This window comes from Drosophila santomea, chromosome 3L (assembly GCF_016746245.2).
Source record: "Drosophila santomea strain STO CAGO 1482 chromosome 3L, Prin_Dsan_1.1, whole genome shotgun sequence".
NCBI classification, from domain to species: domain Eukaryota; kingdom Metazoa; phylum Arthropoda; class Insecta; order Diptera; family Drosophilidae; genus Drosophila; species Drosophila santomea.
The window spans coordinates 8,212,718-8,227,531 of record NC_053018.2 but is presented as its reverse complement, the minus strand read 5'-3'; the positions used below and the strand labels follow the sequence as shown (position 1 = coordinate 8,227,531).

Here is a 14,814-nt window from a genome sequence, read left to right as displayed (position 1 = left end):
TCAACTAGAGTGGAGTGTCGCTCCATTGAGGGAGAAACTGAAACAGAAACGGAAACGGAAACAGGGAACTAAGTTAAAAGCGGAAGTGGTATGCAGTTCGATCGAAATGCAATGGAACATTTAATGTTCCAATTGTCGATTCTAATTAGAATGTGTCTAAGCTAGCACTAAATTCATACTGCAATTCCTCTATTAAAGATAGTTCTTATTAAAATATTGGTCTTATTCAAATATTCCATATTCATACTTGCAAAATTAAAGCGAAAAGAAACGGTTACTAGTATAAATATACATAATTGATGGTACAACTGAATACAACTTAATACTTATCATTGATGGTTCATTTGCCACAACGATTGCCACTTCGAATGGTTGAAGATACAAGTATCCACATAAACCTGCATATCTTCATGTGGAAACGTAACTCTCAGATTGAGATGCTTCAAGAGCGGTTGGAACTGAAATGCATTAACCATTTGGCAGCGGCGTTAATGCATCTCCGATGGGCAATAAATCGCGCTGGCCGCAATATGTTTGGGCCACTTGATGGCCCTTCAGCGGACAATTGTAAGTTGCCATCACCGCGTTATGTGGAGCAAGTGCGGCAAGTGCACAGACCTTACCTTATTCCGGGCATTATGCAATGTCTATGGGCCCAAAGTCTTGGGCTCCATGAAACTAGGTCGACGACACGCCCTTCTCCATCGCCTTCTCCGGCTGATAGGCTCACCCCCAAGCCCACCATCTTTTGTGGCTGTCACTCGGAGAGCTGGGCAATTGTAAATTGATTTGCCACGATCGAGGGATAGAGAAATGGATTTCTGAAAGTCACGCAAAGCCAGCCGGCAAAGCCGAAACGAGTTGAAACGACCACTGCGCCCGATTATGAGTAATTGGTCAGCGCTGTTCATTGCGCTGGTCAGGTCTTCTATATATGGCCCAACCACAGACTTATCCAGCACAGTTGTTCCCATTGCCTCAATCGACATGGCTTACTTCCAGTTCCTCAGCGTTGCCTCCAGCCTGCTTCTACTCCTGGCACCCACCTGGGCGGGTTTGATTGCCCAGCCGACCATCAGCTATGCTGGCGATGAGCACGCGGTGGCCCACACCCAGCAGAATGTCGTCAGGAGCTTCGATGGCACCGTCTCGCACTACGCCAAGTCGCTGGCCACGCCCTACTCGCAGGTCCACAAGCAGGACACCCGGATCAGCAACAATGTCTATCAGCCGGCGGTGGCCAAGACCTTCAGCTATGCCCCAGCTCCAGTTCCAGTCTCGCTTCCAGCTCCGGTCTACGCCCAACAGGCTCATCAGGAACCTACCCAGCTGTTTACCCAGGCATCGCCCGTTTACCATCAGGCTGCTCATGTAGAGACTCCATCGGTTTACCACCAGGCTGCCCATGTCCAGACTCCATCGGTTTACCATCAGGCTGCTCATGTAGAGGCTCCATCGGTTTACCACCAGACTGCCCATGTTCAGACTCCATCGGTTTACCATCAGCCCGCTCAGGTGCAGAGCTACCACCAACCTGGTCATGTGGAGACACCCTCTGTGTACCAGCAGAGCGCCCACTACAGCCAGCAACCCGCTGTCATCCAATATTCTCCGGCGGAGAGCGTGTCCCATATGAGCTTCGATGGCTTTGGTACCCACTACGGATTTTAGGTGCTCATTACTTAAGTTAAGGTTATGCATTGTAGCTTGTGTATGCTTGTTAAATAAATTGTTGAATTAAAGTCATTAATGGTTTTTAATAAGTATTGTTTTGTGAGCTTGTTAAAGTAAAACACAGCATCTGTTTCATTGACAGTTTGCTGTATAATCTGCCTGCATAACCATATTTGCATCATGTGCACTCCATTTGCCATGGTTTTCTTGTCCTGCAAGAAGCTTACTCCCAGTTTATCACTCACGTTCGATGGCAGCGTAAACAAATCATAAAAATCAACACAAAGTGCACCCAACAAATAGCCCCAAGTAGGACATTAGCTCTGGTCCTTACACCACTCCGTGATCCTTGGATCCTGGACAGAAGGATGCTGGGGGGTTACGTGATTTGTGCAGCGCAAACTTAAAAATCGGACATGGAAGCTACGTGACTGGAATGATGGCAACCCAAGGAGCCAGGAGCATTTGAAAGTTTGAAAGGGCGAAGGAGTATCGAGTGGCGTAGCTTATGAACTAATAAGATTCTGCCCATCCTCGTAAATTATGCACATTGACAACTGTAATCGGGAAATTGAAATCAGATTTTTGCAGGCTCATTAATTTTGTAAAGCAAAAGGAAAAACTCCATACGCAGCCGGAGGGCAAATCGAAAACTTATGAATGCCCGGAGTCAATAACCAATTTGTGTGCACTTCCTTTTCTCACAGCTTCTTTAAATGATAGCTTCATTAGCTGGTCATCAAAGTAATGGCCAAAATGATTACCAGAACAGGGCCAGCAACTTCTGGAGCAAAAACTTGCGAATTGAAAAACCGAGCAAAAGGCACAAAATTGGCAAAAAATGAAGCCATAAACTGCGCTTAGTCCGACATCCTGCAGGACCTCCTGCCACTCCCCCCTTTGCAGCCAGCACTTCTGTCCGCCACTTGAGTGCTAAAAGGCGCAATGATAAAATATTTGCCCGACCAGGGCTAGTAAATTTGTTGGCTGAAAAGTTGAAACAGCTAACAAAATGCAAAAGGAGACGAAGAAAGGCCGAGCCGTTAGTTGTTGTTTTTATTTAGCTGTTGCGGCTAAAAGTTTTCCCACTTTCCACAGCCAGGACATTGGCCAAAGAAAAGTTGGCGAAAAATAAAAAAAATGCAAAATGCCCAGTAAGACGTATTTATCAACATAATTACATTTTTTAATGGCCCTTTAAACCGCAAAATGGCAAAGCCGCACAGCAAGATAGAGTCATGGCGAAAACTTTCCTCATCATCTGCATTCTTTTCTTGCTGCCAACAGATATTAAGTCAATTTGAGTGGTCCTAGCCAAAGGTTATAAAATATTTGTTAATAACATAGTTTTATTTCGTGTCCAGTTATCGCATTTTTGCATTGGAATTAACCAAGTATAATTATTTGCCCTTTAATTAATAAAAGTTGACGAATAGCGCACCCGATTAATAATCTTTTAAAGGGAATATGCGCATGTAAAAACACATACTACAGTTGTATTATTCAGCACAATTCTTTCGTGTGTTGTTTATAGATCAGTGTATTCTTTAGTAAAGAGATAAAAAGTTAAGAGAATGTGCTTCCTATTCTCTTTGTTTATAGAATAGCATTCAATGGATTTCTAATACAAACCTGTTTGAGTATTGAATGACGTAAGTTTTGCGTGCTACTCGAAAATTTGTTCAAATATGTTTTCAACATGAAATATGTGGGCTATATATGCATTTAAAGAGAGTCTGTTCCCAAGAAAGAGAGAATACATTTGTTGGTTGTGATTTATAAAAATTTCCGAAATTTCAAGAATTGTATAAATCATACACAAAACATGAACACATTTCTCACATAATTTGGGTCGTTAAGTAAAAAATGGGTGTTTGGGAATAGTAACAAATGAGGGTATTGTATATTCGTGGTCACGATAAAAGCCCTTTCATACCATATCTCTCAAACCCATGTATATATTAATCGAGCTTGGAATGCTCAGAGTTAGTTCCCGGCACTTCGGCTCTCCGGCAGCATGTGGAGAATTCTGTGTGGGATCGTCGTTCTAGCGGCGATTGTGAATCCGCTGGCGGAGACAAGGGTGGTCCGCCGACGAAGAGCAGTTAAGCTGCAACTGGACAACTACCTCAGCTACGATGGAATCATGGAGTACCTGGATCAGCTGGCTCGGTCATACAGTAGTCGAGTGACACTACAGAATGTGGGTCGCACCTACGAGAAGCGAGTACTGAAAGTGGCGATGATAACCAACGGAGATGGACGACCGGGAAAGAGGGTGATCTTCTTGGATGCTGCCCTCCATTCGCGCGAGTGGATGACTCCCGCCGCCGCCCTCCTCACCATCCACAAACTGGTGGTGGAATTTGAGGAAAATTCCGATCTTTTGACTGACTTCGATTGGCACATAATGCCACTGGCGAATCCAGATGGCTACGTGTATTCACGCAATACCGATCGCTACTGGCGAAATACGAGGACACCGAATGGAGGCAACTGCTTTGGCACCAATCTCAACAGAAACTTTGCAGTTGACTGGAAGGTGGGCTTTTCGCAGCTGGAGGATCCCTGTGATGAGAACTACGCTGGCAGTGCACCATTCTCGGAGGTGGAGGCACGTACGGTGCGCGACATAATGCACATCCTGGTGGACAGCCAACGGGCGGTAATGTATCTCTCACTGCACACGGCAAACCGATCGGTCTTCTATCCTTGGGTCTACAATACGTAAGTTGCAAACAAATGCCTAATAATTTATAATTCACTTACATTTACATTACATTTTATGTAGCGCACCAGTGTCAAACCAAAAGGAGCACGATGAAATCGGAAGGTTTGTCGCTGATCGAATTAGGCAAAGTACGGGCACCTTTATAAAGACGTGGCAATATGCTAAATATGATGGAACATTTGGTGGCACCAGCATGGATTACGCACTGCTCGCGGGATTCCCACTTTCCTTTGTGTTCGAGATGTCGGGAGTGGGACAGGATCAGGTGGAGTACAAGTTCTTTCCGCCGGCCAGAGATATTCGTCATCTGGCTGAAGAGTCCTGGACGGGCATTAGAGCGTTTGCCGAGAAGGCCATTGAGATATATCCTCCATCCAGGGTGATTGCCTATAAGCAAATGGTTGAGCCTCCCAAAAACGCAGCATCACGGATTCGGGGCTTTAGTTCACTGGTTTGCATTTTGTTCATATATATGACCAACGTTTTTAACTAAACGTTTTTAGCTCTAAGTCTTTGTAAGCCAAACTGCCTATAGAAGAAAACATAACCAAAGTTATCTAAAGCTTTTATTGATAAACTATATCTTGTATATAGTCTTCTTTCGTTATCTAGCTGTAACTAAGTAGATTTGTTTTATAAAAACCAAGTTAAATATAAAAACAATAAATATTTTGTACGCAAATGGAAAACGCCCATTGCCATATAAACGCTCTTTTCTTCTTAATTATCAGGCATTTCACTAAAAAACACTTTCCTCCTTGCGCTCTTTAAAATATTTTTAATATCCAGCGGGGAAAACCCGTACTTGACGCACTGGCATTACGCATACGCCTCGTTGTCCGCTTGTTTGCACTTGCTATCAACGTGACTTGGCTGCTTCGCTGGCGTGGAAGAGGGCAGAGTTTTCGTTTTTCGGGTGGGGGAATCCGCATATCACTTGCATTGTCCGATACATTTCACATGCTGCAATTAACGCAACAAATTGCATTTTTAATATGCAAAATTAATGCGAAAAATCTTTCTGTGCGCGCGGACCAACCGAAATGCAACGAAGGCGAGATATATCCAAGTATTTTATTTATAACAGTCATTGTGAAAATTGTGAAAATTGAAAATTCACATTCACTGTCTACAATTAAAAACACTTTTCCCACACACGCCTTGTTCCGCCTTGCATGTTTGCGCACTCGTTCTGCTGGATATTGTGGATATGGTGAGTATTTAAAATAATAAAATGCCATTACAAAGTCAAAGTTGCCTGGCCCAGGAAGTCGCTGTTAATTAGTTTTTTCGCAGGGCAGCTCTTGGCCAGCTGACGAGTCGTCGCCCAGCCATCTATCTGTCCATCTAGCCATTCATGCACTTTCTGCGCGGGAGTTGGGTCAAATGTTTTAATTTCCGCACGAATGTCTCTAACGGAAATTACTTGAAAAAAAAGAAGAAAAATACACTTTATCACCCAGGGGCGGGATGTCAATGGCCGGCAGGGGCTTCTCGTTATCTTGTCCAGGGGCTGGCAATAATTACTACAAATGCAAGTACTCGTACTCAATAAAGCCACTCACTCTTAGCGACATCAAGTAGTGTGCGCAGATTAGCGCAATTATCGCAATCAAGCTTCGCAGCCAACTGCACTTTGAGTTACACATGAGTCCTACTCCGATTAGATATACTATAGGCACTTCGCTCTCGGATCGCCGGAATCGTTCGGCTTGGTTGGCGATTCAGAGTGAAACATGCTGCTGTTTCTGCTGGTTGTGCTGCTCTGTGGCGCCGGCTGGATCATCCATCTTGGCCAGGCCGATCGTCGGCGCAAAGTGGCCAACTTGCCGGGTCCCATATGCCCACCGCTCATTGGCGCCCTTCATCTGATTCTCCGGTTGAGCCCAAAAAGTAAGTAGCTGGTAACAAAAAGGTATACATTAGCTTTCAAAAGGGGTAGAATATAGAATATTCGCCTGAAATCAGAGTTGTAATTTGTATACTAAAAGATTTAAATATTTCATATTTAGAAACAATAAAATCAATAGAGTTATTATATTTTATTGCTCCTTAGCAAGTATGTAAACCAATTTAAGAAGAGCAGGTAATAAGCTTGTAATTCTCAGAAATAGATTTACAAACCTTGAACTTCACAAAGTTTTTTTCTGATTTATTTGGATGCTTTTTAAGTGTATTGTAATATGTATGTCACATATGTATTACTGTTTTCATTACATAAATGAAAACTGAAAAGCTGTTCGTGACTGCTGTTGTTTTAACACACTGATAAGAAATTACGAGGTTTCTGTTGTTTTTTTTTTCAACATTTTCACGCTACCGGCTAGTGAATAATATAAATTTGATGTCAACCGGTTTTCTTACAACCAGATCAACAATAAAATACATCAAATTAGAATAAAAGTAGCATTTTACTTAAGCTAGCGAATAATACTTATGCACTTGAATTGTGCCAACTTTGAATGGCTTTATGTTATCACCAATGTTTATTGGTACAAATACTAAAAATAGTATGCAATTTGAAAAGAGAAGTACTTAATCTTAAGCTAATAATATTTGAACAAACATTAGCCGTAGATTACTTAGGAATCTCACATATTATCGCTAAGCTATTAATGAATGGTCAATGGCTAACAAGATTTCTTATCAATGAGAATTTCTGAGCAGAGAATAAAAATATAATGCATATTGGATCTACTCATATAAGTACATTATATATATATTAATTGATTTATTTTATTTTATTTTATATCAATTTATCAGCTTTTTTAAAAGTGGGTCGAGAGTACGTGCAGAAATTCGGATACCTTCAACGAGTTTGGATCTTTAATCGCCTGCTGATTTTGAGTGGCGATGCGGAGTTGAATGAGCAGCTACTGAGTAGTCAGGAGCATCTGGTGAAGCATCCGGTGTACAAAGTACTTGGCCAGTGGCTGGGCAATGGATTGCTCCTCAGCGATGGGAAAGTGTGGCACCAACGCCGCAAGATCATCACGCCCACGTTCCATTTCTCGATCCTCGAGCAGTTCGTCGAGGTTTTCGATCAGCAATCGAACATTTGCGTTCAAAGACTGGCGCAAAAGGCCAATGGTGATACCTTCGATGTTTATCGGAGCATTTGTGCCGCTGCATTGGACATTATAGCCGAAACAGCTATGGGCACCAAAGTATATGCCCAGGCCAACGAGAGTACACCATATGCTGAGGCAGTCAATGAGTAAGTGCTCCATGAAATGCTAAATGAATTAATGAGATATATTGCCATATTTGTTAATCCCGAACAGATGCACTGCTCTGCTTAGCTGGCGATTCATGTCGGCTTATCTGCAGGTGGAGCTACTTTTCACCCTCACTCATCCTCACCTGAAATGGCGCCAAACGCAACTCATCCGCACGATGCAGGAATTCACCATCAAGGTGATCGAGCAGCGTCGTCAGGCTTTAGAGGATCAGCAGAAGCAATCCCGAGCTATGGTGGCCACTGGCGATGAGGATGTGGGCTCCAAGCGGCGCATGGCCTTGCTTGACGTGCTGCTGATGGCCACTGTGGATGGCAGACCACTGACCAACGATGAGATTCGCGAGGAGGTGGACACGTTCATGTTCGAGGGTCACGATACCACCACCAGTGCATTGTCCTTCTGCCTGCACGAGCTGTCGAGGCATCCCGAGGTGCAGGAAAAGATGCTGGAGGAGATCCTCAGGGTACTGGGCACCGATCGGAGCAGACCAGTTACCATTCGGGATCTCGGAGAGCTCAAGTACATGGAGTGCGTAATCAAGGAGTCGCTGAGGATGTATCCACCAGTGCCCATCGTGGGGCGTAAATTGCAGACTGACTTTAAGTACAGTAGGTTTCTTAATCCCTTATAGTTTCCAAATCGGTCCTTAATTTAATATGTTTTTAAATTCTTTTTAGCGAATTCCGTGTATGGAGATGGAGTGCTTCCAGCTGGCACAGAGATTATAATCGGCATCTTTGGTATACATCGCCAGCCAGAGACCTTTACCAATCCGGACGAGTTCATCCCTGAACGACATGAGAATGGCAGTCGCGTGGCTCCATTTAGAATGATACCATTTAGTGCGGGACCCAGGAACTGCATTGGTCAGAAGTTCGCCCAGCTGGAGATGAAGATGATGTTGGCCAAGATTGTGAGGGAGTACGAACTGCTGCCGATGGGCAAAAGGGTTGAGTGCGTTGTGAACATCGTTTTGCGTTCGGAAACGGGCTTTCAGCTGGGAATGCGAAAGCGAATTAGTAACTAACTACTAACTAGTTTAAGTTGTAAAAATACACAATGGGTTCATAAGGTTTTGTGATATATTCATATGTTTAAGCAATAGTTTTAAAATTAAAATCTTTATACCAAAATTACATTAGAAGAAAATTAAATGGCGTTTCCAACTATTTCGCGTGGCTTTAATGCCAGCTGAAAGCCATTTGAAGATCCCATTATAAGTCGCAAATCCAAGCGCACTTCATCGCCATAAGGTAACAGTTCAAAGTTGGCCAAAATAGGAGCCAACAATGTTTTTAGTAGCTGCATACTAAACTTTCGCGCTGGACAACAGCGAGAACCAAGACTGAAGCTCAGGAGTTCCGGAGGAGTGTCCAAAAATCGCTCCGCTACAAAGTGGTTTGCTTTTGGATATCGATGCTCATTGCGCTGTAGTTCATAGAGATTAATATAGATCTCTGAACCAAAAGGAAGATCTCCATCTCCCACAATACTGTGTGCTGTTGGAAATCAAATTATGACGAGTATGTTAAAAAAGAAAAATATATTACTCATACGCACTGTATGGAAAATCCTTCTTGAGTTGCCTGCCAACAATCACCTGTGGTGGGTAAAGTCGCATAGTTTCTTGCAGAACAGCTTCCAGGTAAGGTAGCTTTTCCAGGTCCCATCCTTGATCCTTGATCTGTGCCAGATTTAACTCCTCCAAACACCTTTGCTGAACCGATGGATTTCTGGCAATCGTGACGAGGCAGAAACAGAGAGCTGAACTGCAGAGCAGATAGCCTAGATAATTACTGGTATTTAGCTCTCCACAGATTTCTTCAGTTGTAAGTTGGGGATCTTTACTTTCCACGAGAATTTGCAAAAGGCATTCATAATTCTTCATAGGCATTGGCCTTAACTGAGACATGTCCAAACCATAAACAATTTTCAATTGCTTTTGACTTTGGTGACTGACCATGAGATTCTTGTGTTCCTCATTTAGTCGTTTTATCAATCGATTCTGACGTTTTCTCATAAAGGGTGAACTCAGCCAATAGTTAAATCTGTTTGCCGATTGTAGACTCAGAAAACGTTTTCTATAGATTTCCGATAAGCTGAAATAGTTCATGAATATGACATTGTTAGGAGCGTTAAGCAACAACTATTAATTACCTTTCTAGATTCTTAGAATACTCCTCACTGGGTTTGGCACCGCAGGTGATCATTACTATTAGATCCAAAACCATGGGACTCACAGTTTCCCAGATATCGAACACCTTTTGATCGGCCCTTTCCACCAATTTTTGTTGCAATAGATTCGCCTGCTGTCGACTTAAATCCATCAACTGCCCAAATTTCCTTTTGTCAAAAAGACCACTTATAAGAGCATGTCGCTTTTGCCATTGATTCGACTGGCACATGAGCACACCTCCTCCCAGCCAATCCTTCATCAGCTCATATCCCGTCTCCAGGTGGGTGTCACTTTCCAGAAGCTGTCTGCTGAGCTCCAGATCTGCCAGGGGAATGAAGAGGCGATGGAAGACCCAACAACGACTCAAGGATCCATATTTGCTAAGGTATTCGGTGCTGCGCTTAAAGAAATCTGCCCGCCTTTGTAAGAAAGTGTATGTTAAGCTCAGTAGCACTTACTTTTTGGCGTTAGGAATAGCAACTTGTGCATTGCTCCCATTAGCGGCCAGGTGAAGGGTCCCTTCAGATTTTTGATCAGCGATCTCTGCCGGCGGGTCCTGAAATAGCTGAAGGCCGAAGCCAGGCAGAAACAAACGAGTGTGGTGATCAAGATCATGGTGCCAACTGACCCAAAACAACGGTCCCCGTTGGTCTATGCTAATCGCAGGTAATCGCAATCGCCTGCATCTATACTATCCACGCTTTATGACCGTTCGAGGGGCAGTGCTAATCTCACAGGGGTCTTAAATTTAATTTAATCTTATCGATGCTCCGACCCCCTTGTATGTCAAAAACAAGAGAGAACGCTATAGTCGAGTTCCCCGACTATCTGATACCCGTTACTTAGCTAGTGGAAGTGCAAAGGAGAGTTTTCAACACTGACAGTTTTTGGCGGTTTGTGGGCGTTAGAGTGGGCGTGGCAAAAAGTTTTTTGGCAAATCGATAGAAATTTACAAAACTAATACAAAAATGAAAAAATATCAAAACATTTTGCAAAAGTGCGGGCGTGGCAGCTTTGGGCGGTTTGAGGGCGTTAGAGTGGGCGTGGCAAAAAGTTTTTTGGCAAATCGATAGAAACTTACAAGACAAATAAAAAAATGAAAAAATATTGAAACATTTTTCAAAAGTGTGGGCGTGGAAGTTTTGGGCGGTTTGTGGGCGTTAGAGTGGGCGTGGCAGCATGATTCGACCAACTTGCGCTGCGTCTATGTCCCTGGAGTCTGTATGCCTAATCTCAACTTTCTAGCTTTTGTAGTTCCTGAGATCTCGACGTTCATACTGACGGACAGACGGACGGACAGACGGACGGACAGACGGACGGACAGACGGACGGACAGACGGACATGGCCAGATCGACTCGGCTATTGATCCTTATCAAGAATATATATACTTTATATGGTCGGAAACGCTTCGTTCTGCCTGTTACATACTTTTCAACGAATCTAGTATACCCTTTAACGGGTATAATAACCAAGCGATAGTAAAATCTCCGGATAAGTTATGATAAGTTGTCTATATTATTCCTCTATATAGTATTTCAAATTAAATGTGTTTACAATCACAGAAAGATTTATCTTAATCTTTTCTTTACAAGTTTATGTTCTAAAAACCTTATTTTCATAAAAATAAAAACAATTAGATTTACATAAATAAAATTGCAACATTTTAATTTTGTCGCTTGCAACGCGTTCCACAAAATGTTGCGTAATGTATCAGCAACATGTTGCTAGATAATATGCAAAATTAATATGTACTACATTAATAAAAAGCGTATAATAAATATAGATATTAATTCATAATATTATTTATACATAAATCTAAACAATGTGTATATGGGCTGTCATAATATGATTCTAACCCGAAATCTCAGTAAAGCGAATTTTAAGCTTAGAACTAAAGTTATCGAGCAAACTTGATTGGCCAAGTCGAAAATTGCCAATACCCGCTGGGGGTTGGGGTGCCATAGATAATTGCGTCATCTGTGCCATAAAAGATACTAGTCACTAATAAATATTTAAATACTTATCCGACATTTATGGCTGCTGAGCCGGGTGACACGATTCGAAACTATTAAACAAACCAATTTGGGGCAATCGAGTGAGTGGGTGGGACAGCAAAGGACGAAGGACGAACGCCTTGGGGCCATAAGCAGCTGTTGTCCCGTCGAGCAAACAAATCTTTTGTCTTTAGCCCCTTTGCGGTTGCCGGGGTCAACGGAGAGGGTTGGTTGGTCAACCCTTTCAGGTTTCTGGAGTTTGCAGCACTCGGACTGTCAAAAGTACATTTGCCTTGGTTACGCCACAGAAATATCCCCCAAGCATGTAATGACAATATCAGCAATCCTTCCTGCCCCTCCGACCACCACTTGTGTATATCTCTTGTATCTTGTATATATCCTTGCCCTCGGGGAGTTGGCAAAACTGGGGTGTTCCTTCAAACCGAACGGAGTTTGTTGTGTTCCATTTTCATTTTGCGGCGTTGATGAAACTTTAATGACACTCCGCACGCATTCAAGTGGCAAATGGCACAGGGCAAAGAAGGGCCATGTGTCCAGTTTCGGGTTTTTGCTTCCAGCCCCGGCATTTTTCTGCACAATTTCACTATGAGGCAACAAACAGACAAAGCCGGCTAATGGCGGCTAATGAAGCCAGTTTTATTGGGGATTTTGTGGGCCGTTGAACCCGGCTAGAAGCACTCGGAAGCTCTGCAACACCGAAGTTCCCAGGTTGGCCATAGTGTGTGCATGTATTTATGAGGGCCAGGTAGTCAGGCATTCATACGTCAATGTCACGAGTCGCAAGTACAAGGACTCTCCGGCTGGAGTCGAGTGCAATGGCCACTGGTTACTGGCCACGTGACCAAACACCAAACAGCAAACACCAAACATTCCGTTCGCCACCGTCTCGCATATGCAAATGAACAAAAAATTTGATGACAGCGTCGCCGCTGACAATGAAAAGTAAGCGAACTACAAAGCCAACAGCACAGGAGTGTTACGCAAAAACACAGAAATAACCAAACAAGAGAAATAAGAAACAAAAAATCCGAGACCGACAAACGGCGGCAGGACAAAAATCCTTTCACAAGCCTGCCGAATATGAGCTCCTGCAAAAAAAGTTTAAAACAAAGACATTGCAACAATTTACATTCCCATTGTTCGCCGCGGCGGCAGATACACGTTCGCAAAAAGCGACAGATAGTTAGATACAGCCATAGATACACATGCTTACAGTGCGATTCATAATTGATGGTACATGTGAATATACTTTAATATAAATGGTGCACCTAAAGGCATGTTTGTTTTTAAAGATGTATGCACAGCATGCACAATATTGTATAAATCAGATTAATAACTTCTCTCTCACGTTTGTTAATAAAAAGGATATATTTATTAATAAAAAATATCTGCTAATTTATTTACCTATTATAAAACATTTAAAGTTCATTTTGTAAACCATATTTATTAAGACGCAGTGTAGGTTTGTCCCTAAATTGCAAATGCAGTCGGTCAGCCGGCAAGTTAGAGGCAGAAATAAAGCAGAAATACGATGACAAGCGATGACAACTGAAGTGGAGGATATGGGCCGAAAGGACTTAAGAACTACCAGACAATAAAATTTATATAAGTATATACAAAAAATGCATGTTAAAGAGAGCTAATTAAGTCAAATATCTAGATCGTTCACCAAACGGATTTATTTATACTTTGTTGGCTTATAGGTAACAAACTAACAAATCTGCTAAACGTACAGTTTCAATAAAAAATTGTTCTGTATTCACATAATAACATTTGCATAAAAAACTAGTGTAGCGTATTGCAAAGCCGTGCAGGCCGAAGTATTTTCGACGTTGGCATTGTGCTTTTCCTTGCTGTTGTTGGCCACAGGAAGCATTTTGCATGAATTGCCCATAAAAATGATATGCACATCAAGATTGTCTGATGTGACTTCAGTGATAAGCGTGAAAATTTGCTTACTGCCAAAGCTCATACTGTCTGCATTTCGAGAAACTTTAATGTGCAAGAATTCCTCAATTATATCAGCTAATCAGTATGAACGATACTTGGCTAGACAATTCATTTGGCGGCTGCAGCTAAAAGGTTTCCATCAGTCTCAGGCACACGCCCTCCGCCCACTAACCTGCTGTTACCTCTTAACCGCCGCCTCTTAACCGCCACCCCCATTAACCATCACACATTAGGTACCGCCCATTATGATCTGGGACCTGGATAATAATAGTACTATTAATGCACAGAGAAATAACTACTTCATAATAGTATGTATAGTATAGTAAAAATCAGTTACTCAATAAGTGAATTTTTAAAAGTATTTCGGATACTTCTTATCCCTGATAGCACCTAATTATAATTTTGAAAACGATAGTGGCGTGCTTACGTAAATTTTTATTAAAACTTAAGAGATACGGAATTTTCTCACTGAATGAAAGCATCCACATACACTGGCATATTAATAGTCCGCATACCTTTTCCTTGGTCCCCGAGCCCCCATTTTCCGCTTTCCCAGTTGTCATATGTCAGGCGGCCGTAATATTACGAGCTGATGACTGCGTTATGATTACTGTCAGCGACAGGCACTCAATGAATAAGCAGATGAGTGAGACTCAGCCCAGTCCCAGCTTTGTCGTGCTTGTGGACTTTTCACGCATTTTCCGAAGCGAAAACCACACACCACCCAAAAACACCCACACACACACACACTCGCCGCACACCACCACATGTGACTTGAGGTGCCCCGCAGCGGCAACAACTTTGACTCGGCAACAATTTATCACAGCCAATTTAACCACTTAAGTGCGAAAAAGGTTTCAGCAGACTGAACTTAACGTGGCTCAAAAGTGAAGTACTGCACTGCATATGAGATAAAGTATTGCATGAATTTCAGGCTGCAATCTGGCAACTGACCACCGAATGTTCGAGTATCTGTGTGTCTGCCGGCGGCATTTATTTGTTTACAATCTGTTTGCGCAAAAGCT

At 42.6% G+C, this 14,814-nt stretch overlaps 4 protein-coding genes across 4 annotated transcripts; 3 read left to right on the top strand and 1 right to left on the bottom strand.

Annotated features, from left to right (window-relative positions):
* The first annotated feature begins 946 nt into the window (after positions 1-946).
* On the top strand, positions 947-1,671 carry LOC120449186 (cuticle protein LPCP-23). Its single transcript, XM_039631534.1, has 2 exons — positions 947-1,434; positions 1,507-1,671. Exons 1-2 carry the CDS (start codon positions 988-990, stop codon positions 1,669-1,671), a joined length of 612 nt encoding a protein of 203 aa, XP_039487468.1. The 5' UTR covers positions 947-987.
* A 1,999-nt stretch (positions 1,672-3,670) lies between these two features.
* LOC120448383 (carboxypeptidase B) lies at positions 3,671-5,089 on the top strand. Its single transcript, XM_039630366.1, has 2 exons — positions 3,671-4,401; positions 4,466-5,089. The coding sequence occupies exons 1-2, from the start codon at positions 3,692-3,694 to the stop codon at positions 4,896-4,898; spliced, it is 1,143 nt and encodes a 380-aa protein (XP_039486300.1). The 5' UTR covers positions 3,671-3,691; the 3' UTR covers positions 4,899-5,089.
* A 1,037-nt stretch (positions 5,090-6,126) lies between these two features.
* LOC120449703 (cytochrome P450 4d8) lies at positions 6,127-8,780 on the top strand. The gene is made up of 4 exons (XM_039632321.1): positions 6,127-6,298; positions 7,169-7,622; positions 7,690-8,255; positions 8,325-8,780. The coding sequence occupies exons 1-4, from the start codon at positions 6,142-6,144 to the stop codon at positions 8,672-8,674; spliced, it is 1,527 nt and encodes a 508-aa protein (XP_039488255.1). The 5' UTR covers positions 6,127-6,141; the 3' UTR covers positions 8,675-8,780.
* Positions 8,718-10,438, bottom strand: LOC120449705 (probable cytochrome P450 316a1). Its single transcript, XM_039632322.1, has 4 exons — positions 10,282-10,438; positions 9,805-10,234; positions 9,208-9,746; positions 8,718-9,146 (listed from the first exon to the last, which is right to left on the bottom strand). The coding sequence occupies exons 1-4, from the start codon at positions 10,436-10,438 to the stop codon at positions 8,797-8,799; spliced, it is 1,476 nt and encodes a 491-aa protein (XP_039488256.1). The 3' UTR covers positions 8,718-8,796.
* Positions 10,439-14,814: the final 4,376 nt, after the last annotated feature.

What these genes read in the sequence shown, in the direction of transcription:
- LOC120449186 (XM_039631534.1), top strand. Translation starts at nt 988, where the DNA reads ATGGCTTACTTCCAGTTCCTCAGCGTTGCCTCCAGCCTGCTTCTACTC. An exon ending in CTCCATCGGTTTACCATCAG is followed by an intron (nt 1,435 to 1,506) that starts GCTGCTCATGTA and finishes GTTTACCATCAG; the next exon opens with CCCGCTCAGGTGCAGAGCTA.
- LOC120449703 (XM_039632321.1), top strand. Translation starts at nt 6,142, where the DNA reads ATGCTGCTGTTTCTGCTGGTTGTGCTGCTCTGTGGCGCCGGCTGGATC. An exon ending in TATGCTGAGGCAGTCAATGA is followed by an intron (nt 7,623 to 7,689) that starts GTAAGTGCTCCA and finishes AATCCCGAACAG; the next exon opens with ATGCACTGCTCTGCTTAGCT. An exon ending in GCAGACTGACTTTAAGTACA is followed by an intron (nt 8,256 to 8,324) that starts GTAGGTTTCTTA and finishes AATTCTTTTTAG; the next exon opens with CGAATTCCGTGTATGGAGAT.
- LOC120449705 (XM_039632322.1), bottom strand. Translation starts at nt 10,438, where the DNA reads ATGATCTTGATCACCACACTCGTTTGTTTCTGCCTGGCTTCGGCCTTC. An exon ending in TATTCTAAGAATCTAGAAAG is followed by an intron (nt 9,747 to 9,804) that starts GTAATTAATAGT and finishes GAACTATTTCAG; the next exon opens with CTTATCGGAAATCTATAGAA. An exon ending in CAAGAAGGATTTTCCATACA is followed by an intron (nt 9,147 to 9,207) that starts GTGCGTATGAGT and finishes GATTTCCAACAG; the next exon opens with CACACAGTATTGTGGGAGAT.
- LOC120448383 (XM_039630366.1), top strand. Translation starts at nt 3,692, where the DNA reads ATGTGGAGAATTCTGTGTGGGATCGTCGTTCTAGCGGCGATTGTGAAT. An exon ending in TATCCTTGGGTCTACAATAC is followed by an intron (nt 4,402 to 4,465) that starts GTAAGTTGCAAA and finishes CATTTTATGTAG; the next exon opens with CGCACCAGTGTCAAACCAAA.